Source organism: Syngnathus typhle, linkage group LG6, assembly GCF_033458585.1.
Source record: "Syngnathus typhle isolate RoL2023-S1 ecotype Sweden linkage group LG6, RoL_Styp_1.0, whole genome shotgun sequence".
In the NCBI taxonomy this organism is placed as follows: domain Eukaryota; kingdom Metazoa; phylum Chordata; class Actinopteri; order Syngnathiformes; family Syngnathidae; genus Syngnathus; species Syngnathus typhle.
This window is the reverse complement of record NC_083743.1, coordinates 568,974-593,011: the sequence shown is the minus strand read 5'-3', so window position 1 is coordinate 593,011 and position 24,038 is coordinate 568,974. Positions and strand designations below refer to the sequence as shown.

The window sequence follows — 24,038 nt, the reverse complement described above, 5'->3', positions numbered from 1 at the left end:
TATTTGGCACTTTAATGTGGGATCCTTGGTCTCCTGCTTCGCAATTTGGGCGGATTGGTACCAAATTGTGGATTTTTAGCCCTTTTCCAATACCCACTATACATCAATTGCCTACACACTATCGTAAATACACACACACAAAAAACACTAACAAAAAGATATGAGAAATTCAAGCTGCAAAACTTTTTCACGGTGAATCAAACGCCCACATTTGATGGCGCAGGCAACAAACATTGAAATTCAGTATCATCGTCAGCACAGGTGTCAAACTCAAGGCCCGGGGGACAGATACGGCCCGCCACATCGTTTTATGTGGCCCGCGAAGACAAATTGTGCATCAAATTCGTGTGTCATTACTAGAATTGCAAATTTTAATATATAAAATATTTGACCAGTTTGACCACTCGTCTGATTTGAAAACGAGTTATTTGTCAGGTTTTTTTGTAGCTTTTACTGTATATAATATGAGGTGCTCATACGTTTATTTGGGTTGACAGTCACCCGAAAGAACCTATGACTACAATGCGGCCCGCGAAAAAAATGAGTTTGACACCAGTTTGGGTTGCTGGGATGCTGCAAAAAAAAAAAAAAAATGATGCCTTGGTCAGGCGAGTGCGAAATAAAACGATTTTAAGAAGGCCTTCGGTTGCAATCGTAATACAATGCGATCCTGTTCGTACCATAAGAAGCTAATGGATATATATATATATTTAAAAAAAAAAGGACTCTTACATTTTTTTTGGTAACATTTCTTCTCTCCTGATGTCATAAGATGTGTATTCCAATAAATAACGCGTTTCAATTGAGAACATAAAATAGCAAAGAAACACAAACAGACCCAACACCACCATATAGTCTGGTACAAGCCCCCCCCCCCCCCCCCCCCTCACAGCCCCAAAAGAATGGAGTAAAACTCCCACTGGACCAAAACGAGCCCTTTTGAGTCATTCAAGGAGTCTGTGATAAGATTTTATAAAATTTCCAGGATTCAAACCAAAGACATGCGTGGTTTGTTTCCCTTCGAGACTGCCATTGAAAAATACCTCTGACAATGCGTCAGACCCAACACACACATCCACCTGGCAGAAAGTGAGCAATATGCAGTTTTTGAATTAAATTTCAGGATGGACAAACAAATGCACATTTAACAGCAATGTAACAGAAGTTTTTAAAAAGACAAATCTGTCAAAACGCAAAATCGACCGGTGTACCGAATGCTCCGTCAAATACGGTAGCTAGGTCATGCATGGTAGCAGTCACCTTTTGCGTGTGTGTGTTTTGGATATTGAGGCATTCCAAGTACTCATTGCATGTTTTTTTTTTTTTTAGATAGATTACAGCCCCTTTGGGTTCACGGTGGAATTTCACTTCAGCCAAAAAAAAAAAAGAAAAGCGGAGTGGTTCTTATTTCTTCTGCTTCTTGAAGATCTTGAAGGTGTGTTTCTTGCGCGCGGCCGAGAAATCCGTGTCCTCGCCTGTGGAGCCGCTGTCCTCCTCCAGCGGGCTCTTCTTGGCCGACAGCTGCGGGATGCGGGTGTTGCCCTTGGCCCAGGTGGGCGAGGGCGTCTCCGGCTCGGTGGAGCTGAGCGAGCGGGTGGACTCGGCGGGGCTGTGGGCCTCGGCCGCCGCCCCCTCCACCTGCGTCGACGCTCTCATCATGAGCACAGGGCTGTCGGGCAGGTGCTCGCCGGCGCCGCCCTCGTGGAGCCGAGCGCCGCCGTTGGACAGGCCGTGCAGGAGGGAGGTGGGCTTCATCAGGAGGCCTTTGGAGCCAAACGCCGAAAGGCGGTCGCCTGCTTGCGACAGGGACAGCGACGAGTCCGAGTCCGAGCGATTCAGGTCCCTGCCGGATAGAAACGGGAAACACCTCAGCCTGCGGGTCAAAGGTTATCCAAAGGTGTTTGTTTTCAGGCAAAGAGAAAACTGTGAGCTTGGAGCAGGAGGAATGCAAAACAAGCAAAAGAGATGTCGAGTGAAGCAAAGTGAGCGAGACTTTAGTTGAACCTTCCGAAATGCTTCATCGGATGGATTGTCAATATTTGGCCAAAAGCGCTGAAAGTCAGCATATTAATAAAACGATTTCATTTGGGAAAAAATCTCGGTGGTTAGTTACGTTAGGAATCACCATGGTCAGGTTTTAGGTTTGGGCTGAATTTTGGGTTACGGCCCGATGTCGGGCTTGCGAGGTTGTCCCGCACCGCAGGGTATCGCATGCGTTAGAAACGCTTGCGAGCGCAGCCGCTAAGCGTCCACAGGCGCATGCCGCACGGCGATGGATACCCCAAGCTGTCGCGACGCGGCGAGTGCGCTTTGGAGAAGTCGGAGAAAGCGAGGTCGGGAATCGGGTCCATGGGCTGGAAGGAAGGCTGATAAACGTGGGAGGGATGAAGGGCCACGGAGGAGGAGCAATGCGGACTGGCGCCAGAGCTACAGATGATGGCGGGGTGGGACACGGCGGAGGACAGCGGGGGCAGGCACAGACTCTCCAGGTGGCCGAAAGAATGACTGCGGGACACGCGGAAGGCGGGCCGGGGACGGGGGGGACCCGGGTGCGAGGCTCCCTCCCCCTGCTGACCCTCCGGCAGGGAACCCTCTACCAACCTCTGCGAGCTCAAAGCCAGGTAGGGGTCCATGTGGCGCTGGCGCAGCGACATCATGCTGGGAGCTGCGGGCACAAAGCGACAAGGACGTTATCCACCGCGGGAAAAGCGGCAGGCGCCGCCGGTCGGTGGAAACACACCAAAAAGGGGCGGGGCTGGGAATTGACTCCACGTCACAACAAATAAAGTATTGTTGTGTTTGAAAATGTGGCAATAATATGGTTTTAGATAAGATCATGTCTTGACCACCAGGGGGCACTGTAATATATACAACAAAGCTCCAATAATATTGCATCTGCAGTCGAATTTCTATTATTAGATTTAAACATGACATTTGACAATACACACATATGATGAAGATATTGAATCGGAAAAGGTCATGACTTTATCTTGATCATTGCGTCAACCAAACAAGGAGTCTTTTCCAAAAGGCCGCCCGCCATTTGTGGTGTCTTTCCTGTTTACATGTGCAAGAAAGGGAATCGGGAGGCAGGTGTTGCTACGGTGAACCCCCTGCCCTGCCAGTTGTCTGAAAAAATAAAGCTCCTCCCCTCATTGTCGCTTGACCCCAAGCCGCCGATGGCTGCGCCAAAGCACTACTTCCACATTAGACACAGTTTTGGCCTTAGCATGAAAAGAGCAAGCTGAAGATGGCTTCCCATGCAAATACGCAAGCAGGGGGTTCACCGTATTTCACTTGTTTGCAACACAATGATTCTGGCCCGTCAAAGCACTTCCAAAAGTATTGCAACTGCAAGGTCCATTGCGTTGTTTTCGTTTTATTTGTGTTTCAGACTCACACATGCACATGTAAATAACATCAAATACAAGTTGGTTTCATATTCATCTCCTGATTTGAATGCCAAATGTAGAGTACAAAAGCAGGCTTGCCGTTCCAATACTTTTGGAGGGGATCGCACATACCCATACTCTTGTTATCAATAAAGCCCCGACATCGGCATTTAAAAAATAAAAAAATAAAGAAACATCTGAAACAATACACCAGGAGTTACGTAACTTCTTAGGTCTCTTACGACAATTAAGATTGTAATTACAGGCAGGAGATTGTATAAAAAAAAAAAAAAAAAGTGATAAGAACCTATTTCAAAAAAGCAGATGTTATCCAAATAAACTGGACAGTCAATTGGAACCAAGTTGGCTATCAAGAAGGTAGGCAGGCACAATGGCTGCTTTGACAGGCGCTTCGAAAGATTTAAGAAGACGTTAGATGCCGCTGGTGAGGTTAAAAGCAGGGGGAAAAGCCGGGGTGGGTCGGACGGTGGTGACTTTGATTTGGTGGTGGGTGAGGGGGGTTAATCAATCAAGAAAGAAGCCAACCGAGATTTTTCCACATGGGCTGACAATCGGAGCCGACGGACCACAGGTCACTGGCTCGCCGCTCCAAAAGCCGAGCGCCGTCTGCAGTTGAGCAAACGGGGAAGACGGCGGGCGGTGTGAGCGAGGTAGCAGCGGCGCAGCCGTGAAGAGAAAGGAGTGAGATAGAAAGAGCAATTAACGCCCATGATGAGACTTACGGAAATTCCTCCAAACATCCACTACAAGAACAACAACAAAAGTGGCAAATTATTTTGCTTTTTGCATAGAAAATGGACGGCGAGGCCAAAAAGTACATGTGGCACTTCAAGGATTTTGCTAAACTACTGTCCAAAAAAATAATAATCTGTAAACCTTGTGAATAGAATCTAATACAAAAGGCAACATGGTGGGTTCATCCATCTGTCCATAATCTGTAGGTGGCAACATGCACACTTCGGGACCCTGAGTTTTGAGTCTTCAATCGACCGAGCGTCGTCATCAAGGACAGGTGGACACATGCATGCGTTCAGGGGGATGATGGCAAATGGAACAGTACATGATTGACAGACATCAAACTCCGCCTCCAGCCGACCTCCGTCCGACCCGTCACGAGTTGTGGGGTCTAGATTTCCCCAGCAGGCTCTTGGGGTGCTTAAGGGATCGTTTGCTACTCCCCACCGACGAGCCCAGCGACTCGGACGAACTCTTACATTGCAGCACGGCGGGCATGATGTCCTCGTCCAGGTCGTCCATGTCGTCCGACACCAAGAAGTGCTGTGGAGTGGCCCGTCCGCCCCCGAAGCCGAGGTCCAGGTTGAGGGCCGACGCCAGCGAGGGCAGGCCCGGGTTGTTGACCACGATGAAGCCGGTGAGCAGCTCGATCTGCTGCCAGCGGTGGAGACGCTCGCGCAGGGCGGCCGTCACCTCGCCCAGCGCTTGTCTGGCGAGCGAACAAAAAAAAAAAAAACGTCAATCGCGCGCTCGTCAAAAAAAGTAGGATTCAATATAAAGAAACAGACTGCCTCACTTTGCTGCCAAAATCTTATGGTCCACGTCATCCAGGGACGAGCTGTGCGCCACGTGGAAAGTTCCAAAAAGGGTGTTCCTCTTTTTCTTGATCTTCTCTGCCTGTAACACAGCAAAACAAAAAGTGTGTCACGTCCCGCCAAAGTATAAATCGATTTGAGAATGTAACGCAAGTGTCGTACCCCCTCTTTGGCCACCAGGAGCTGCCGTTCGGCGTTCTGCTTCTTGATGTTGTAGTACTGGACCTCCACCTCGTGGGTGAGCTGCAGCCACTTTTGGAGCGGCTCGGGAGGGGACCAGCCACTCCGCGACTCCAGCTCCTTCTCGGCGTTCTTCAGAGCCATGCGCACCTGCCAACAACAACAGAGGCCGTTTTCAGCCATGGTTAAATCCACAACTAATTGAATAATCATTAAAAGTTCTATTTGTTCAAATTCTCAAAATTCGTGATATGACGTCACGCACTTTCCATAGCGGCCTGAGCTTTCAATACCTGCTCCAGCTCCTCTTCGGCGTACTTCTGTCGACTGAGTTCGTTCTCGGTGCCCTCGCGCAGCTCCCTGAGCCGCTGGGCTTCCTGCTTGGCCGTGGTGATCTCGTCCCGCAGCTTCTGCTCCAGGTTGACCTTCTCCACCTCCACCGAGCGGTGCTCTTCCTGGGCGATCTGCAGCCTGCCGGCGACACGAGGGGCAGCATCGAGGCGAATTAGCATGCGGAACATTTACAGACATGTGGTACATCACGCAAATCCATCCATCCGCCTTATTTATAGTTATGAAATGACTTTTCAAGTTGTTACACTGGCTTTGTGGCTGTGCAGGCGTTCCTAATGTCGCGTCCGGCGAGCGCGTGTCGTTGACATCAGCAATGACGCACACCGAGAGAAGCCACCACGGACACTGCCGAGCTATCGCACGGCACAGAACGCTCCTCAGCTGATGGCTGGCTCACAATAAAACGGCACTGGAGGCTTCGACAGCTGTCGGCGTGCAATTATAGAACAGTACAGTGTGTAGCTCGGTGCTTGTGTGCGACCGCGACCCTCTGCGTGTGTGTGCGTGTCACTTCTATTTTTAGACTGGAGCATGACTTTACAAAGGAGGAGGGCTTCATCAGCCATGACTTAATTACTCAGCGCTTAGTCACGCACAGAGCGAGCCAGCCCATCATCACAGTGCAGCACTTCCACAAGGGAGCGTGGCGTGGGAATGAAGGCCAAAGAGAAGATTCCCGCTCAACCTCGCAGGAGAATTCGATGAGCCGTACTTGACTTGCCCTTGTCCGCTGGGGCAGAATTAGCATCACAGCCCCCCCTCCCCCCGACATGTTAAGCGATCACGCTTAACACCTCGTCTCTGAATCGCGGGGTTCTGTAAAAGGCTCCCAGGAAATCCCGCCTCCTCCTAACGCCTCACCCTACAGGGACGCGGCGGTATCAAGTGGCCCGAGCCGGGCCGGGTCGGAGGCTATGGAAAGAGAGCAGCTGGCGGGAGGGATCAGGGGAACATACGTGGGCGGCCTAAGCTTCAAGAACTGCGACATTGGACTTTCATTCTGAAGCCAGACTGGATTGACATGGACACACAAAGCTGCACACATATTTGAGTTTTGACCGCGATAGCTATTGTTTATCATTCTCTATCGCTAATAAATATCAGAATTGAACTTGTCAAATGAGGTCGGCGCGCGAGACGGCGTTTGAGCCTCGCTGGACCGCCGCCAGCAGTCCAGCGCATCTCGCCACTAGGATCGCCGGCGCCAAGAAGCAGCGTCTCCTTGAAAGGAACAAGACAAGACAGCGTGCGGGCTCTGGAGCGCATTCCTCGTCGTATTAGCGGCCCCCAAAATAGTTTCTTCAATCACCTTCGCCACAATGGAGCTCGCCCCCAAACGGCTCACTCTGATCTTATCGGTTCCGCAAGGCTGTTTAAATATTAGGAAGCACACTAACTCACTGCCACGCACACTCCCAAAAAGGAAGCCGACAAACCGGTTTGAAAGAATCAAAAAGGACTCACTTTTGTTGCAGGTCGTGCAGACTTTGCTCGGCCCTCTGCAGGCCCTCCAGGTCCTTCATCATCTTCTTCATGTGATCCTTGGAGTAGCGGTTCTGGATGTACGCGAACCAGCAGCCGCCCATCCCGATGACGATGGACACCACTAGCATGAAGTCCTTCAGGTGGTTGTGCCTCTTCACTGGAACACACACACAGTTTTATATTTGTTTCGTTTTTTGCTGCAAGCAAAACCAGGATCACCACTCCCGTCTGCTCAGCCAACAAACACAGTGCGGCTCAGCCTCTGGATAGCGCTGCTTTGAATCTGAGCTAAAAAATAAATGACTCAAGCTCATTTGTGTCAGCCTGAGAAAATATCACAATGCTGAGTATATCCCACTGAGCAGCTTGTAAGCACAGACGATTAAATATTCAACGGAATACGAGCCAAATATTTGGGCGAGGCTATCGGATCAGGTTACGACCCGCTTTCAAAGTCAACCCGCAAACACATCTCGGCGGCTCTCATTTCGTGCACGCCAGTAGTTCCTTCCTGAAGTCCCTCGAACGGGAAGTTGACGTCGCCGCAACGCAAGCGCGTCGTCTCTCTTCAGAGTGTTGCGGTGGAGTTCAAACACACTCCGGATTGAAATGCAACCGCTCAGTTCCCGTTTTGTCAGCGAGCCGGTGAGCGTGCACAAGTTGCACAGCGCGACATTGCGACAGCCATTTTGAAACAGAATCGGACGCACGTTTGCAGTCAGGCATTGTGCCGTCATTTTGCAAGGAGAGTTGATGTTCAAATATGGTCACAATAAAATTGGATGTTCAAATGTATGCAAGCGGTGCACGCTCATTGTGCGCATGTTTGAAAATGCTGCGGGAGGCGCAGCGGGCGCTTAAAAGAGGCTGTCAAGGCCAGACGGCGCTCGCTTGTGTCCTCCCTCCCGGGTGGTGAAATCCACGGCGACATATGCCACGTGCAGATTCCCCTTTCTCGCCGCACATCGTCAACAAAGTAGGCCAAGCCGGTGTCGCCCCTGCTCGCTCGTGTGGTCGGATAATCTGCTCAGATAAAAGCAACGTGATGGCCGCCTTGATATTTCCTGGTTTCCCATGCAAATGTTTAGAATATTGCCAGCAGAGCTGAACATCTGTATGGACTCCAGAACTGAACACTTCCTCTTCCCAGCTTTTTGTTTTTTTTAATCTTGATCTCTTATCGGCCCTCCTTTCGAGCTAACAACAAAGTATGCGGAACTGACGAGAGAATCACACTTTAGCGCAGCACACAGACGAAAAACAAAATGTGCCGCCGCCACTTACTGAGGGGCGCTCCGAACAGCACGGTGTCCAAAGATTTGAGCTGCAGCTTTTGAACGTGGCTGCGGTCCAGGATCTTGAGGATGGCGTGCGTCAGAGTGGAGTTCTTCACGGCCAGCCTGAAGGAGAACAGACGCGGGGGAAGGAAGTCAGGAGCCAGATGCGAGCGCAAACATCAGGCGGCTGGGCTAAACGTAGCGGACCTGGGCATGGCGCTGCCGTTAAAGCTCATCTTGCGGAAGGCCTCCACGTACTGCGGCAGCTCCACGTAGCTGATGAGCCACTCCACCACCTCGTCCACCGTCCAGTTGTAGACTGAGGACAGCGAGAGGGGAGCGGAGGTTAGCGGATGCCCCTAAAATGTAGCTCGACGCTCAAGATGACGAGCGACACATTAGAAACAGTTCTCACGCGATGGAACGTTAGCTTTTAAATTAATTTGCAAATTGTGGGGTCACTGCTGCCTACTTATGACAAGTTAAGGGAAAAACGCGCTATGCCAGGCTAAAACGCACAAGTTGGCTAACATAGCGCTTGGCTCCAAATGAACGTTTACTTTGCGTGGTAGCCAGAGAGCGCCTGTAACGTTCGCGTCCGGGCTTTAGCCCAAACGAGCTATCCGGTGTCATAACAGTGACAAGGGAGAGGGAGGGGCGAGGGGAGCGAGGAGGGTAACGTAACCGGCAGCACCCAAACTGCTGGCGCAAAGTCAACGTGCGCGAGTGAGAGAAAAGGCGGCAGACGGTGAAGGTGCGAAAGACACAATAGGCAGAAAGGACAGATGAGAGCGGGTATTGCGACAGGATCCGCGTCGACAGGCTGGAGGACGTCGCCAAGTGCGCCGCTCTTTGCTCGACACGGCGGCAGATAGAGCGCCTTGACCGGTAGCCAAAAAGTCAAGTGGCAGATTAGGAGAGCCGCAGATTGTTCACTTACACGGAGGACAAATGACAAACAGTTCGCGCAGGGGACAGCGAGTGAGACAAAGTGTTGCATCATCACAACATTCCATTCTTTCTTTCTTTTTGGGAGCGCTACCTTCCGAGCCCTTCCAGGCATTCCACAGATCCTCCACGCTGATGAACTGGTCGTCCCCGTGGAAGCTGTTGTGCTTGGCTTTGGGGTCGTGGTAGTTGAGATCCTCCCTCAGGAACTGCGGGGCGACCACATTTGCAGTTTAGTGCGCCACGCCTGATTCCTTTTCTATTATACAATGGTGTCACGCGCCAAAGGAGACGGTGGAGACGTTCCAGCTGTTACTGAAGCTACTTCAGTGCTACTCTTGATATAGTTAACATGCGTGAAAACACAGGTTTCTTGCTGGCGTCAAGTAGCACAACTCGACACAAGAGTTGTTTGAATTCTCACCAGCACAAGATAGAAAGGCCTCAAGTGATCGTTTCAAATGGGGCCGCCATGGAGGGAAAGCTCTCCCAATAGACGTCAGCGTTTCATCAATTGTGTACTCCGCGTTAATGATTGACAAAAACGAGTACCGGGGAAAGAGCAGCCGAGAGCACAAATGAGGAACCCTCGCCGTCGGCCGAGGGATGATTTTTTTTTATGAGCTTCTTGATGACAAAGGTTGAGTGAAGCGACGGCATCGGGGTTTCCGCAGGTACGGGCGACTCGAACTTCATCGAGGGGTCGAGGAGTGCCCGCCCACGCAGAGCTCTTTGAGAGCTGTAGCAAATTAGCTCGCCGCTAACGGCCCCGCGGCAGCCTAGCAAATGTTTCTCGACGTGGTATCGAATGATTCTCAATGGCATATTAATAAATTCATTTCCACAAAATCCACGTATTGACTTTTAATCAAGCATATCGGTCCGCCGCCACCTACCCCGTCCGTCTCCGCCACGTCCACGTTGCCGTTCTTGTCGTCGTCCATCTGCTTGTGGATGCTGCGGATGGCCTCGAAGCTGAGGATGGGGTTCTCATCTCGGCACAGCGGCTCGTCGATGCGACACAAATCTGCCGGGGACAAAGTGGTGCGCCATGTCAGGACGTGTCGAGCGGTGGGAATGAAATGGGAACGAATGCATAGACTGTCTGAATTGTCTTGAAATGTCGGCACGGGCTCATTTGTGCCAAAGACAGGCGAGGACGTTATTGCATAATTGGCCATTCTGTCAGCGTGGCTTTATCGAGTGGCACCCGACTTCCCGGACCTCCTTCCTTTTTGCGTTTGCTTCTTCCTCCTTACGCGGCCAGAAAAGCTTGTTCGGAATGTGCCGCACTTGTCAGCTTTCTGTGTGCATTTGCAGATGACGCCATGTGCTTGTGAGAAGCACTGCTGCTTTGACTCTGTCCTCCATTCTAGAAATTTTCCACTGTGACGCTGAATTGCCAAATTCAAACCGTCAAACTCAAACTGATGGGTTTTTTTTTTTTCAACTTTAGCAACATAGCATAGTTGCGCTTTATTCACGTGTTACAGCAAGTCTTGACACCAGACTGAACAGGAAAAGCCTACAACTCTGAAGAAGTTGGCATAATCAGCGGCGGGAGAGCGACATATTTCCGCCGCCCCCGTCAACGAATCCAAAAAAAAAAAAAAAGTGCAGCTCACAAGTTGTCGTCGTGTGAAAGCGTTCACCTGCGACTCTCCCATCATTTGCCTTGCAAACGTCTGTCGAGCATGCAGATAAGAGAACGACAAACCAGTTGGCCTGCTTTTTTTTTTCTTCTTCCTTTTCAGTTATGCAAGTCATCTGCAGCGCAGACCACATGCCACACGTTTACAACGACGTTTACAGCTACCGACAGCAGGAAAGGAAAAACTGCAAAGCTGAATGCGAGCGTGCATTGCGTTCTCACTCATATCCACAATTTACAGTCTGCAAAAAGACACGAGGCCCAGGTGGCCATCTTGGGAAGCCTGCTTGGGAAGCAGCCATGCTAACTGCTAACACACCACGCCGAAATGTTACTCGGGCCCAACAGATGCCTCTGGTACAATATGGAGGAAGCGCGGTCTTTTGGTTTGAGTCATGCACTCAGAAAAACCACACGTGGGATCGGAAAAAGCTGCAGCTTTTTTTCACGCATCCGTTTCATGTTAGTCAACAATAGGTGGTCCCACACAAAAAGATCTCGGCCAGCCTGCTCGAGATCCATTTCAGCATCAGAAAAGAACTTTTGCGCTAGTAGTGCCAGCAAGGGAGAGGTCAATAATTAGGCAGCCCACGGAACTTTTCACAAAAGGGCGTAGACCAGGGGTGGGCAAACTTTTTGACTCGCGGGCCGAACTGGGTTCTAAATTTGGACCGGAGGGCCGGACCAGGAGCAGATGGACGTAGGCGTTGTGTGAAGTCATATAAGCGACCTGTAAAGGTCATTGCATAAAAGATCTTGGCTTTTAGTAGGTAGTAAAGCATGGATATTCCAAACAATTTGTTTGAAAACAAATGCATTTATTAACAGCATTAAAAAAATAATAATTCACTAAAAAACTGCTATCAGTGATTCTCATAAAATACGACACTGTTATTATGAATAACAATGTCCATCACTTCAGTGCCTGCAGGTCAGATTAATGAAAGATATTTATCTTATGAGATCACATCAAACGGCAAACATTCTGACCAAATATATCATCTTGAAGAATCGGTGAAAGCATACATCCAAATAAAGTAATCAAAACAGCAACACGGTGAGGGGTATCTGAAAATCAGAGCAGAGTTTTAACTCGCAAACACCTGGTAACAGAGGTGAGGAAACTGGAAACACCTCCTTAAAGTAAGCCTTAAGAACTTTACAGGTTAAGATTAGTCGCAAATAGGTGGTGCATCAATGTCCTTGAGCATCCTGCATTGCTTGAAAATGAGAATGGTCGCTAGTTTCAATCCCTGCTATGTGTACAAATCATATTCAAAATGCATTTTTTTACAATAAACTTGAGAGCCTCTCGTTCATTTTCAGTGGGAACAGTGTTGTTGGTCTCCCTTTTTTGCTAGTGCGTCATAGTCTGGAGTAAAATTTGTTGTGGCAATTCTTAGGCGAGATCCGAGGTGTTGGTCCATTTACCTTGATCTGTGACGGGTCGATGTTGATGTGGCTGAACGTCACGTCGCGTACGTCGAGCCAAATTGGCCACTCTTTTTTAACATTCGGCACTCACTTCTTTTTTTCGGGCCACTCATTTTAATGGAAGGATCCCAGGGGAAGGTTTGTGGGTGGCTTTAGCGCAAAACTGCATCTGAAAGCTCAGCGCGCGAATTATAAGAATGCTGTCGTCAAAGCCCACGCTCTAAATTCGGGACTGATACAAATAGAGCGAGAGTGCGCCAAGTCCGTACTACTGAGTACGTACACGCACTTGTGAGTGTACACCGAGCTTTCTGACACGGCTTCCGGTAGTAAATGCGCAGGCGAGCGCTTCGCCATCTACTGGGAAAACGCAGTCATTGCAGGCAAAATGACCAAAAAAAAAAAAAAGTTTAATAATACAATTTGTTCAGGGTTGGCGGGCCGGATTAAACGGTCCCGTGGGCCGGATGTGGCCCGCGGGCCGTAGTTTGCCCACCCCTGGCGTAGACAGACATTTTTCAGAAATTTCCCCCGAGATGCCAAGGAGTGGCTGACCACTGCCCATCATGCCGATCAGGAGGAGAATTTCATACTGCACGCGTGCATCAAGTAACTCAAAGGGAATCTTCACACGGCCCAAACTCGGGCAATGATTGACAACTGCGATGGCAGTAAGGTCAATTGCTTCCTTTCTGACTAAGCGTTTTGATGCGCGCCGGAGAATGCGGAGCCAGCCGGACTATTCTCAGCCGGGCCACATATAGGCCAGCCGCTAAGACGCACGCCGACTTTGAGTCCGGCTGCTCGACTCCAGCTAACATCGTAACTGACTTGTGCAATATCTTTTCACATTGATCGATCTAAACTTTCTGTGAATATTGACCCTAAACTTTTGGTAGATTTACCAGATATTTTTTCCAACTGCTGACAAGCCCGCTCACCTGATATGCCATTTTCGGTCGTATCCGCCGCCGAGGGCGAACTGGGCCTGTTGCTGCTGCGGCTTCCTCCGATGAGACACAAGAAAAATATCCACAGGGTCACCATTTTGTTGAGCTCCATGAATGCTCCGCTGCTGCAAATACAAGAGAAGCACTTGAATCATTCTAGCAAGCAATGGCAGCACAATGGCAGCATTGTCTCAGGTGAGGAAAAGAATGAAATAAGCAATATTACTTCTCGGGTGAGGTGCGTCTGTAACAATGGTGAAGTTGCTAGCGTTCCTCATGAGGCTTCAAATTGAAATGTGTTATTTAGAATCTGTATTTCTCCTTCACTTTGCACACTTAGCGCATATCAAATTAGGTATTTAAAAATAAATAAATAAACACAGACACTGCTCCATTCAACAGTCTCACTACAAAATGCTTTTGTTTCTTAGCCGTGTGGAGTGGCACGATTATCGATAAGAGTAACAAAAAACTTTGAAATGATCCACTTGTAAAATAAAACTGTTCAAGGGTGATTTTCTGGCTAAGACAGAAGAAAATCTCTGAATGATGACAAACATTCTTATTAAAATTCCTGTTGGGACCCAAATTACTGTAGTGTTCGGGTGCCCCAAAACAAAAATGTCGAATAGCTTACGACATAGAAATCAATTCCGCCCGTAACGCCAATGCTAGTTGGAGTTGAAGCTAGCTTGCGTGACAACCGAGTCATTCAATGAAAGACGCCTCAACATTGTCATGCTTTTGAATTGACATCTTCCGCCCCGTTGACAGCTGGCAGCGAAGCCAGCGTGGTTTCAAGTCCAATAGAACGACTTGACGTTTCGCGACGGTAATGAACTAGCTGCTACTTCATCAGCACTGAAGCGCCCCAAACTTACGTGTCATAAATACAGAAGCTGCTTCAAGTCGATTTTATGGCTCGATTATCATCGCTTCGGACATCCAAAATACAAGAAAGCGAGGACGCGGTCCTCTTGGAAGATCTCCCCCTCTCTCTCTCTCTTCTTGGCTTTCTCCACAGCGTCGACCGGAGAAAGTGAGTGACTGGCCGGACTAGCCGACTGCTACAGAGCCGCAGAATGTGTAGACACAAGTGCATCTTCTTCTACGCTTCGCATTCTCTCTTCTCCTCGTTGTTGGCGACGCTCGCCCCCTAGCAATTTGGAGGCCACTCGTTTGAGGGAATAACTGAAGGGCGTCATCTTGTGGTTGAGTATGGATGGACAGGCGTTCCACATCCTTGATAGTGTGTACTTTGTGTCCTCGCTACTAAGTGTGTACTAGTAGAAGTTAACACGGAGCTGCGCAAGTAAAATGCCAACCTCGTAATTTTACGTCATTATAGTGACACGACACTTATTGTCTCCATTCTTTTTAATGATTTTTTTTATTATTTCCAAACAATGCTCTTCTCCTATTTGAGAATCAATACATTCATGGCAGCTCCAGAATTGACAATAACATTGTGCTTGCTGCTCTGCAGTAGAGTTATGATGCTTTTTGTCTTTTTTTTTTTTTTAGCTTCACGGAAGAACTATCACCTTGGCACATTGTGATCAAATCAGCTGTTGATGTTTGACTTATTACGAGTCTGTCTGCAGATGTAAGCAAAACAAACAAGCCATCTTCATGCACGTCACTAGTTAAGCAGCGGGATGCGCAACGTTGAAGCGTCTCGGCGTGCTGCCATCCGGCCTCCAACCTCCGTGCATGTGCTTTATGTCATCTCACGTGTGCGAATTATTCATTTGCCATCTTCCTCCACAACCCCGGTCATGGACGCCGGTCTTCCCAGAGTCCTCGGGGGCTCTCTATTTAGAAGCCCTTAGGCTCAGAGCAGGAAATGACCATCACCTCGCGGCTCTTGAAGTCCCACGCCGCCGTCAGGTGGAAGGCCATGTTGGAGAAGACGATGAGATACTCAAACAGGGCAAACAATGTGTAACCTGGCGGGCAGAAAAAAGCATTTAAAACAACGGCTTATTAGTCAAAATGGAGCTGTGCTAAAAGTGAGATTATTATATCATCTAAGACATTATTGACTGGGGCTGCATGACAGGCAGCTTTGTCTCTGTGCATTTCCTCCGAGGTCAAACGGAAGGCCGTGTTTGGGAAACGTTGACAGTTTTGTGACCTGGTTTCATTGCATCCTCATAAAGACGGAGCACTTGAAGCTTTGTGACGTGCCAAGAAGGCACAAGCTTTGCTTCAAAGAAGTCTGATGCCGTACCGAGCTCATTCGCAATGCAAAAGAACGACCTCGATGTCACGTCCCTTTTTGGGATTAGGGGCTAATCGCCAATAAACAGCACAGATTTGTTTGGGCAACGCAAACAAAGCCCCCCTCCCTCCATTTTTATGTTCAAACGTGCACATTGACATTCATATTTCAGAACTGACTTGGCGCATGAATACCTTCCGTTAGAAGGAGAAACAAACTCGTTAAAGAGATCCCAGAACTGAAAATGTTTCTGTTTGGATTACAAAGACCCGGCACCGGTGTCTGGATAAAATGACAACTTTTTAAAAGGTAAGACGGGAATAAACCTGGCGGGCCAGCCATTGGGTCTTTATCAGGTCGCAATGACAAAACCATTAAAAATGGATCCATGAAATTCAGACACTGCTTTTGAATTGTGGCACACCAAATTACTCCAAAAAAAAATAAAAAATAAGGGAGACTTGACTTGAATTGTAAAAAAATACATATAAAACTTTTTAAAAAGAACAAATCCAAAAAATATTGTATAAGTATATGACACTTAACAAATATTCTACGTATGGGGAATGAAGCTGTGTCACGATGATGTCATACTTACTGCCCGACTCGCAGTACAAGTTGTGTTTGACGTAGAACAATCCCGCAAAAGCACAGAAACTCAAATTGAGGATTAGCAGACTCACTTTCCAGTGATGGGATCGAGCATCCTGGAGGGGAGCAATTAATAACAAACAATCATCATCATCATGTGGCTGCTATATGTGTGCATTTTATTTGCTCAATGACTTTGAATGACTATTTTCTCAAATATTTTTGAAGCGTCTTACCTCGGGATTCAACGAATACGTCTTGATGGCCTTCCACAGACGACACGTTATGATCATGTAGACGAATGAGCTGAGAATGAAGAGGATGAAGCCTTCCTTGTGGACAACTGAAACGCAACGGGAAGGTCACATGTAAGTGCGTTACAGAGGACCCCCCTAGCATAAGCCCCCCCCCTTCCCGTCGGCTACTCACAGTAAGTCTCGTTGGACGACACATAGGTGAGTAGCAGCAGGCCGAGGTTCTCGGAGATGGAGAAAGCCAGGCTGAGGTAGGCCAGCGAGCTCTCGGGCAGGCGGGAAGCAAAGCGGACCTTGTAGAACTTGAAGTAGGTGAAGGCCACCAGCAAGCGGGGCGCCGAGTGTAGGCCCACACACAGGCGCCAGATGTGGCACTCTGGGCTCAGGCTGATGGAGGCGCTGATGGACGGCAGGTAGTTGGGAACCTGCACACGTATTTATCCACATTAAATCAAAATCTAAAATGTATCAATTCCATTTTACAATTTTTCTTAATAAATCAAATAAATAAATAAATAAATACAAAAAAAGAAATACATAAAAATAATAATTAAAAAATAAATAAATATGGCTCTCTTGATATCAATAAATGTGCTGTCAGCAACAAAAGGACATTTTGTCCTCTGGCTCCAACCTGGCAGTGCGTATAGGTTGAGTCCTCAAAGTGAAAGACGGACGAGATGATAACACAACTGAGCAGGCCCAGCAGCGGCAGGCAGACGATGACCAGGGCGCACGTGGTGAAGGAGATGCGAATCACCAGAGGCTTCTCGCCGCCGTATGAGGCCGTAATCATCGTGGCTTCCGATTGCTGCTGCTCCTGTAAGCCAAAGACAGAAAGAAGGAGCGGATGAGCCAGACAAAGATTGCCAACACACCGTTCTGTGTGTTTCAAGTCATTTACCGGAATAAAAAAACATGCTGGTGTATGGTGGTCTTGGTGCAGGCGCAAGGCCGGCTCGCTGCACTCGTCGGCCAATTCGGCAGAGCGTCCCATGCTAACTTTATAGCAGTGACGCTAACAACTTATTCACCGGGTCGCGTCGGCCTAGAACTTGGGCCGGGCCGAGTGACTCAAGATGTGTTATTTGCAAAAAGACCTTTGTATGCACAAGCAGTGGCTGAAAGAAAAAAAACAGTCTGATTCCTTATATAATTCTTTACATAATGTCATGAGCTGACCCAAGACAAAGGCTTTTTGCTTTTGTGTGAACTCCAGAGGAAAAAGCCCAAAAGTTTAGCTCTAGCTTGTTGTCTTTTACCTTCTGTCTGGTGGATGTCTTTCTGTCCTTTCTCTCCTCAGCCCAATTTGGCTACATGGCAAGCATCCATCCTCTCTGGTCGCCGGATCTTACTACAATATCGCTGGCGTCGGGCGGAACCCTCGTACTCCCCGAACCATCACTTCTCAGGAGCCCCAAAAATGTTTCCACCATTAAAACTGCGTGTTCACCGACAAGCCATTTTCAACACTTGACAACCACATTGAAGGTTTCCAAACTTGGGCATGGGAGGCTTCAACCCGACGCCAGCGATTCAACACTTGACAACCACATTGAAGGTTTCCAAACTTGGGCATGGGAGGCTTCAACCCGACGCCAGCGATATGTACACAATGCCGGATCACGTCAACACGGCAGCGCCTGCACGCCAACACGATTGCAGCCAAGGACTGGCGAGCGCCACTTTCAAGTCTTTGACTGTGATGCATGAGGTATGATGCGCCTTGGTAGCAGGTGAAGAAAGCAGCCAAGGCAAGCAAGTGCATGGTCATTGCCTGCGCTGAGCCCGAGCTTTGAAAAAGGTCAGTAGTTGCACTATTTTAAAAAAAAACACAGCAAAATGAACTTTTTTTGCAAATGTAGTGGAAAAAAAAAAAAGGTTTTTTTTTATTTCAGATTTTTTATTTTTTTAGTTTATAGCAGTCAATATGTTTGAGTTTTTAATGCTGGTGCTTTAGAACTCGCAGTTAAAAAAAATTTTTTTATTTGTTAATAGTATAGGAGATTGATCATATTTGTGAATTAGGCTGGTGGAATTTTTTTTCTGAACCTTCATAGCTATAGTTTACAAGCCATTGTAAAATCCTTATTGCGTAAGCTTTTAAAGGTCAGCACCTTTCAAAAACAGAAAAAGTAGGACTTGCCACAATGCTTTGTTACAACTTGTTACAGCTATAACAAAGCGCTGTGGAAATAAAAGATGTCTTGAAAATCAGCATCAAAAAAACTTTTAGAGGGACAAAGTTTCTCTGATATAAAAAAAAAAAAGAAAAAAGGCCTATATTGGTCTATTTCGGGTCACCATCTTGACTTTCTAGACTGCAATTTTAAATTTTAATTTTAAAACACTTTGATACAGCAGCAGCTGAGTTGAATGAAGACGTCAGCCAATCAGAGAGCGGCGTTGGCGCAGAGGCTCGACTTCAAGACAAATCGGAAAATGAACTGCAAAATATACATTGAGCCATGTGAGTTAAGTGCTCCCTTTTACGAGTTCCAGTTAAGCACCAAAAGCATCAAGCAACCTCCTGCTCCAGTTAGGCAGAAACGATCCTTGTGTCCAGCCCGCCCGAAACAAGGTGAGAAAGCGCCCGCTCACCTTTCTGCTGTGGCTTTCTCGTTCTCTCTTCATCATGAGATCTTGACCGCTCTGGACCTCTCAAATTGACGGTGATAGGATGCGGCTTTCCACTGAAAATGTTTTTCACTTGAGATGTTTTCGCGTCGACTGTTCCAAATCAAGATGTCTGTCGGCGTTTGGCGTGAAATCGGACGCAAGATAACTGGGAGTGGAACGCAGATGACGCACGAAAGCGGGCCCGGGAGCGGCTTAACCGGACCGTGTCGTGTGACGGGCGCCGGGTTGTTGTTAGAGAATGTCAACAACATGCCGTCCATCCTGAGTCCTATGCTAACAGATTTTTCTGGAAAAAAAAACACTGCACTGAAATGCTCACTGACAAGTAAAAAAAAAAGACAAAATTCTGTCTGACGTGAAGGGAAACGGAGACCCGGAGAGGTGGCCACTGCGTTCATCAACGTCTGCAAGTATCTCACATCACCGTTTGGAACAGGCCGAACCAATTTGAAATGACCACACCCATTGAATGACGCAAATCGATGTGACACTCTAGATATAAACAAAATTGTGAGTTTGCAATGTCAGATCTTGAACAGAAAAAAAAAAAAATCGATGAATGCTGTGAACCTCTTTGGGTTCAGAAATGGATTTTTTTGCCACTATGATCTCTGAGACATTTGCTTAACAGCAAAAGTAGCTTCCACAGGAGAAACCCAAAGCCAAAAACAAGCACACTCATTTAATTTAAGCAAACGATCCAAAAGTCAACACTTGAGCAAACGTGGGTGGCTACAAAATAAAGGTGACCTCTTCTCCTGACTGGTTTGTTCAATACATCCAAATTAAAATACCATGAAATAAAAGCTGCAATCCATCTTTTGATCTGAATCTCAAGTTGACCTTGGCGTTCCAAAACTTTTGGAGATGGACTGCATTTTCAGTTTGTTGATAGTGAAACGAGTCGGACGCAACTCTCCTGTCAACATTCCTTGGGGATAATGCAACACGCTTTGGCCGCTCGGGACAGCAAAGTAGCAATTCGACGACGAGCATTCATTTTAGATCGATCATGCAGCTTTGCAGATGTACCTAATGAAGTGAACAAGTAAAGATGGCGTCCGAGCGTGACAAGATCATGAAGACCCACTGCCACTGACGAGCCTGACCTGTCGTCGTCGGAGATGATGATGAGGAGGAGCCGCCCTGCTGCGGCGCGGGCGAGCCTTGGCGTCAAACGAACGACGTGCACGCGCGCACAAAACACCTGATCGCGCGTTACATGATCGATTAATAATGTCTTAAATCGGTGGGCGGGGCGAGGGAGCTCTCCGTGGTGCTGAAGTTAACATCAGACGTGATGGTGATGACGTCGTCGGTCAGCGCCCCCGCCCTACCGGGATGTGCGGGTCCACAAACGAACGCACACAAGCGTAGCCCACTGCACCGCTGTGCGTGTGAATTATTATTATTATTTCTTTCTTTTTATAGTCTGCATGGAACAGTTGAAATGATCGTGGATTTGCGGTAGACCACTTTTGACAGCATGAAACAATCCGAAATGCAAAGTTTATTGTGCTTGTTTGTTTGCGTCTCTGTATTGCCAGGTAAGCTTGCTTTTGTGTTTGTGCGTGTGGGGCGGGGTTTAAAAAAAAAAAAGAAAAGAAGGGCCATTGTCAATATATTTTCTTGATATAAACTATCAAAAGAAGTTTCTTGATTGAATTCACTTTTTATGTCCACACACAATTTTCTTTTTAAATCAGAGCTGTTGGTTGAAACAAGGACAAAGCAGACATTTCATTAGAAAAGCATGCAAACTTTCTAATGAAATGTCTGCTTCACATTTTATTCTTTATGGATGCTGGTTTGCTTCCATGCAAAACGGTCTTGCGGCAGGCAGCCAGATGTTTGGGATTTCACCTCAATCGTAATCCTTCGCGTGCATGTGTGTGTGTATGTGTGTGTATATGCGTGTGTCAAATATTTTACACTTACATGCACAAGGGATGGAGGAAACGTGCACGGGTTTCAATAGCGGATTTGGGTCAGGCTCTTCTTGCAAAGGCATCACGGTGAGGGACAATCCATCCCGATGAGGCCTCGGTCCACCATCTGCCACGGCTGAACCACCCGATTCACTTAACTGCAGCAAACACTGAGCAGTTACAGTACAAAGAGTGTGACAGGAAAAGAAAAAGTCCAAAGTGATCTGTTCCAAACAGTGCAGAAGAACCAGAATCAGATCTAAGTTACCCATTTTAGCACTTTGGACTTCTTCGATAGTGTTATGCAAGTAAAACTGGGCAAAGTCCAAACGGCGAGGAACCTTAACCAATCCGTTATCAGCGGCTAGGAGTTAATAGCAGCAACGACTCCACTTGGACATGCTAACTATATCTAGCTGTTGTTACATAACTAGCGAGGTGAAAAATGAGACATAAAAATGGAACCAAATAAAACATGAAAAGGAGCGCCAACACCAAAATGGTGGCGTGTTTTTGTCCACAGTCTCGCAATGCGCCCACAGCAGATTTGCCCAGAAGCTCCTCAACAATCTGTTTGACAACTACACGAGCGCTTTGAGGCCGGTGGAGGACACGGACGCCATTCTGAACGTGACCCTGCAGGTCACGCTCTCGCACATCATCGACATGGTAAAACATTTCTTTTGGGCAGTCTGATTTCACCAATTCTGTTTGTGCAACGTTCTTCTGCAATTGGTGGTAAAGTTGAACTAACAATGGCTCTTTTCCAGGATGAGCGAAACCAAATCTTGACGACCTACTTGTGGATACGACAAGTGTGGCTGGACGCGCATCTCCAATGGAGTAAGGACGACTACGATGGCCTGGATACCATCCGTATACCGAGCAGCTATGTATGGAGGCCCGATATAGTCCTATATAACAAGTAGGTCGTAATGCAAAAGACACAACTATCATCTTTATTAAACTTGTGGTAGTCTTGGATGACAATGTTTGAGGTCGTTCCTTGGGTCATCTTATTTTGACACGCCTAAACTCTTGACGGTTATTGACGTCAAAAATATTAACTGGGTTGGCAGTGAATGAGTTAAGAAGGTCTTATTTTAAACCAACACGTCACTGGAAATTGGGTGTTTTTATGACTCGCAGTGCCGACGACCACTTCACGGGCTCCATGGACACCAACGTGGTGATCCGCCACGACGGCCAGATTATGTGGGATTCGCCGGCAATCACCAAAAGCTCGTGCAAGGTGGACGTGTCCTTCTTTCCCTTTGATGCGCAGCAATGCAGGTTCACCTTCGGCTCATGGACCTACAACGGCAACCAGCTGGACATCGTGAACGCCATGGAGAGCGCCGACCTAGCCGACCTGGTGGACAACGTGGAGTGGGAAGTCCTGGGTATGCCGGCTAAAAGGAACATCGTTTTGTACGGCTGCTGCGCCGAGCCTTACCCCGACGTCACCTACACGCTGAAACTCAAGAGGAGGGCGTCCTTCTACGTCTTCAACCTGCTGATACCGTGCGTGATGATCTCCTTCCTGGCTCCGCTGGGCTTCTACCTGCCCGCAGACTCTGGAGAGAAAGTGTCTTTGGGCGTCACGGTGATGCTGGCCCTGACCGTTTTTCAACTGCTGGTCGCCGAGATTATGCCACCGTCGGAGAATGTCCCGCTCATCGGTAGGGATTAGGCAAGGTTATTACTTCCGGGACCTCTGGGTTCGGGTTTACGCCTCTGTAGCCTGCTAAGCTAAGTGAAATGAGATGTTTTGCCTCTCACCAACAGGAAAGTACTACATTGCCACCATGACCATGATCACGGCCTCCACCGCCTTGACCATCTTCATCATGAACATTCACCACTGCGGCCCGGACGCTAAACCCGTCCCCAAGTGGGCCAAGAAGGTCATTCTGCAGTACATGGCTAGAATGTGTTTTGTTTACGAGGTCGGGGACAACTGCATGTCTTCCCGGTCGGAGAGACGGGAACCTCGGCTGGTGAAAAAGCGTAGCATGAATGGCTTGGCGGATCGGACCTGCGCGACGGAGGCGCTTTTCCCCGTGAGCGCGGAGGAAAGCGAAGACCGAGATGGGCTGACGGGGAGCGGCGCATCGGTCAGCTACCGTGACTCGAGCGGCGTGAGGAGAAGCCGGAAAGGCGGCGTGAGCGAGGCTCCCTGTGACAAGACGAATCTGCTCTTGGCTAATGTGGAGTACATTGCCAACTGCTACAGGGAGCAGAGGGCCACTCAAAAGAAGACTGGCGAGTGGAAGAAGGTGGCCAAGGTACTGGACCGCTTCTTCATGTGGTTGTTCTTCATCATGGTCTTCTTCATGAGTCTTCTAATCATGGGCAAAGCCATCTGACACATATCTGTGTGAATGGTGAAGGGAACATACCACGCGGCACCGCCTACTTTTACAACTTCATCGTTCGATTCAGATGTAAAAGCCCAAATGTTGACCTCTTCACCTATTTTGATGATTTGGCCTCCCTGTTGAGAAAAAAATAAAATCCTATCCTAGTCTCCTTGTTCTGAGGGACTACAAATCAATCAAACTGCTAGAATTAGCTAAATGCTAGCATTAGCTTGAAATGGTCGCTAAAGCATGCGTAGCCGCTCGCAAGCTAATCAATTAAAGGGACCACGTAGGATCTGTAATGTCCACAGCGGGTCTCAAAGGTGACCCAATTAGTCCGTTCCAAAGGTCCAAAGTGTCCCATTGTGGCCGCTAACCATGCGTAATAATTCCCAAGGACTCTGTGGCCACTCGAATGATTTAATTAGCGCTAAATATGACTCCAGATGGAAACGAAAAGGCACAACTTTTTGTCTTTTTGGCTACTAAGTGCATCATTTTGCATTGTTAGTTTCGTTCATTGGAATTATGATCTATAATAGTCTTCAATTATTCATATAAATACTTCCATTTGTTTCGTATATGTTTTGGAATTCTTATTTGTTTTTCTTCATGTTAACTTTGCCAAAGAACAAAAACAAGTGTCACCCGAGAGCACAATTCCAACATTATTTCTGTTTAAAGTTAACAAAACAAAAGTGCTCACCTTGGGGGTGTCATTAAACACACTTGGCTAACAAATAGCATCGTCATTAGCTAGCGCGAGATTAGACGAAGCCTGCGGGGAGTAATTACC

At 47.9% G+C, this 24,038-nt stretch overlaps 3 protein-coding genes across 10 annotated transcripts; 1 reads left to right on the top strand and 2 right to left on the bottom strand.

Moving 5' to 3' along the window:
• Positions 1 to 402: 402 nt before the first annotated feature.
• Positions 403 to 14,342, bottom strand: LOC133155136 (stromal interaction molecule 1-like). 6 transcript variants are annotated; one of them, XM_061280182.1, is made up of 15 exons: positions 14,124 to 14,341; positions 13,234 to 13,367; positions 10,104 to 10,234; positions 9,302 to 9,416; positions 8,467 to 8,578; positions 8,267 to 8,382; positions 6,962 to 7,139; positions 5,437 to 5,614; positions 5,126 to 5,293; positions 4,945 to 5,045; positions 4,628 to 4,857; positions 4,136 to 4,156; positions 3,939 to 4,019; positions 2,602 to 2,665; positions 403 to 1,843 (listed from the first exon to the last, which is right to left on the bottom strand). In XM_061280182.1, exons 2-15 carry the CDS (start codon positions 13,352 to 13,354, stop codon positions 1,405 to 1,407), a joined length of 2,055 nt encoding a protein of 684 aa, XP_061136166.1. In that variant the 5' UTR covers positions 13,355 to 13,367; positions 14,124 to 14,341; the 3' UTR covers positions 403 to 1,404. The 6 variants fall into 6 exon arrangements, with proteins under 6 accessions (XP_061136166.1, XP_061136168.1, XP_061136167.1 ...); XM_061280184.1 differs by lacking the exon at positions 3,939 to 4,019; XM_061280183.1 differs by lacking the exon at positions 4,136 to 4,156.
• Positions 14,343 to 14,601: 259 nt separating this feature from the next.
• LOC133155138 (post-GPI attachment to proteins factor 2-like) lies at positions 14,602 to 19,633 on the bottom strand. 3 transcript variants are annotated; one of them, XM_061280189.1, is made up of 7 exons: positions 18,913 to 19,633; positions 17,216 to 17,432; positions 16,946 to 17,131; positions 16,487 to 16,736; positions 16,294 to 16,400; positions 16,065 to 16,173; positions 14,602 to 15,191 (listed from the first exon to the last, which is right to left on the bottom strand). In XM_061280189.1, exons 2-7 carry the CDS (start codon positions 17,306 to 17,308, stop codon positions 15,061 to 15,063), a joined length of 876 nt encoding a protein of 291 aa, XP_061136173.1. In that variant the 5' UTR covers positions 17,309 to 17,432; positions 18,913 to 19,633; the 3' UTR covers positions 14,602 to 15,060. The 3 variants fall into 3 exon arrangements, with proteins under 3 accessions (XP_061136173.1, XP_061136174.1, XP_061136172.1); XM_061280190.1 differs by lacking the exon at positions 17,216 to 17,432 and having other exon boundaries at positions 18,913 to 19,496; XM_061280188.1 differs by lacking the exon at positions 18,913 to 19,633 and having other exon boundaries at positions 17,216 to 18,593.
• On the top strand, positions 18,688 to 23,575 carry LOC133155137 (neuronal acetylcholine receptor subunit alpha-10-like). Its single transcript, XM_061280187.1, has 5 exons — positions 18,688 to 18,892; positions 21,403 to 21,548; positions 21,650 to 21,804; positions 22,029 to 22,561; positions 22,668 to 23,575. Exons 1-5 carry the CDS (start codon positions 18,688 to 18,690, stop codon positions 23,246 to 23,248), a joined length of 1,620 nt encoding a protein of 539 aa, XP_061136171.1. The 3' UTR covers positions 23,249 to 23,575.
• The last annotated feature ends 463 nt before the right edge of the window (positions 23,576 to 24,038 follow it).

Coding starts and splice junctions, on each gene's coding strand:
- LOC133155136 (XM_061280180.1), bottom strand. CDS start 13,354: ATGGAGCTCAACAAAATGGTGACCCTGTGGATATTTTTCTTGTGTCTC. Junction 4,858..4,944: donor CATAAGATTTTGGCAGCAAA/GTGAGGCAGTCT, acceptor TTCGCTCGCCAG/ACAAGCGCTGGGCGAGGTGA. Junction 1,844..2,280: donor CCGCGTCGCGACAGCTTGGG/GTATCCATCGCC, acceptor TCTATCCGGCAG/GGACCTGAATCGCTCGGACT.
- LOC133155138 (XM_061280189.1), bottom strand. CDS start 17,308: ATGGGACGCTCTGCCGAATTGGCCGACGAGTGCAGCGAGCCGGCCTTG. Junction 17,132..17,215: donor CAGCATGTTTTTTTATTCCG/GTAAATGACTTG, acceptor TTTGGCTTACAG/GAGCAGCAGCAATCGGAAGC. Junction 16,737..16,945: donor CAACCTATACGCACTGCCAG/GTTGGAGCCAGA, acceptor ATACGTGTGCAG/GTTCCCAACTACCTGCCGTC.
- LOC133155137 (XM_061280187.1), top strand. CDS start 18,688: ATGAAGACGTCAGCCAATCAGAGAGCGGCGTTGGCGCAGAGGCTCGAC. Junction 21,549..21,649: donor TCTCGCACATCATCGACATG/GTAAAACATTTC, acceptor GCTCTTTTCCAG/GATGAGCGAAACCAAATCTT. Junction 22,562..22,667: donor GGAGAATGTCCCGCTCATCG/GTAGGGATTAGG, acceptor TCTCACCAACAG/GAAAGTACTACATTGCCACC.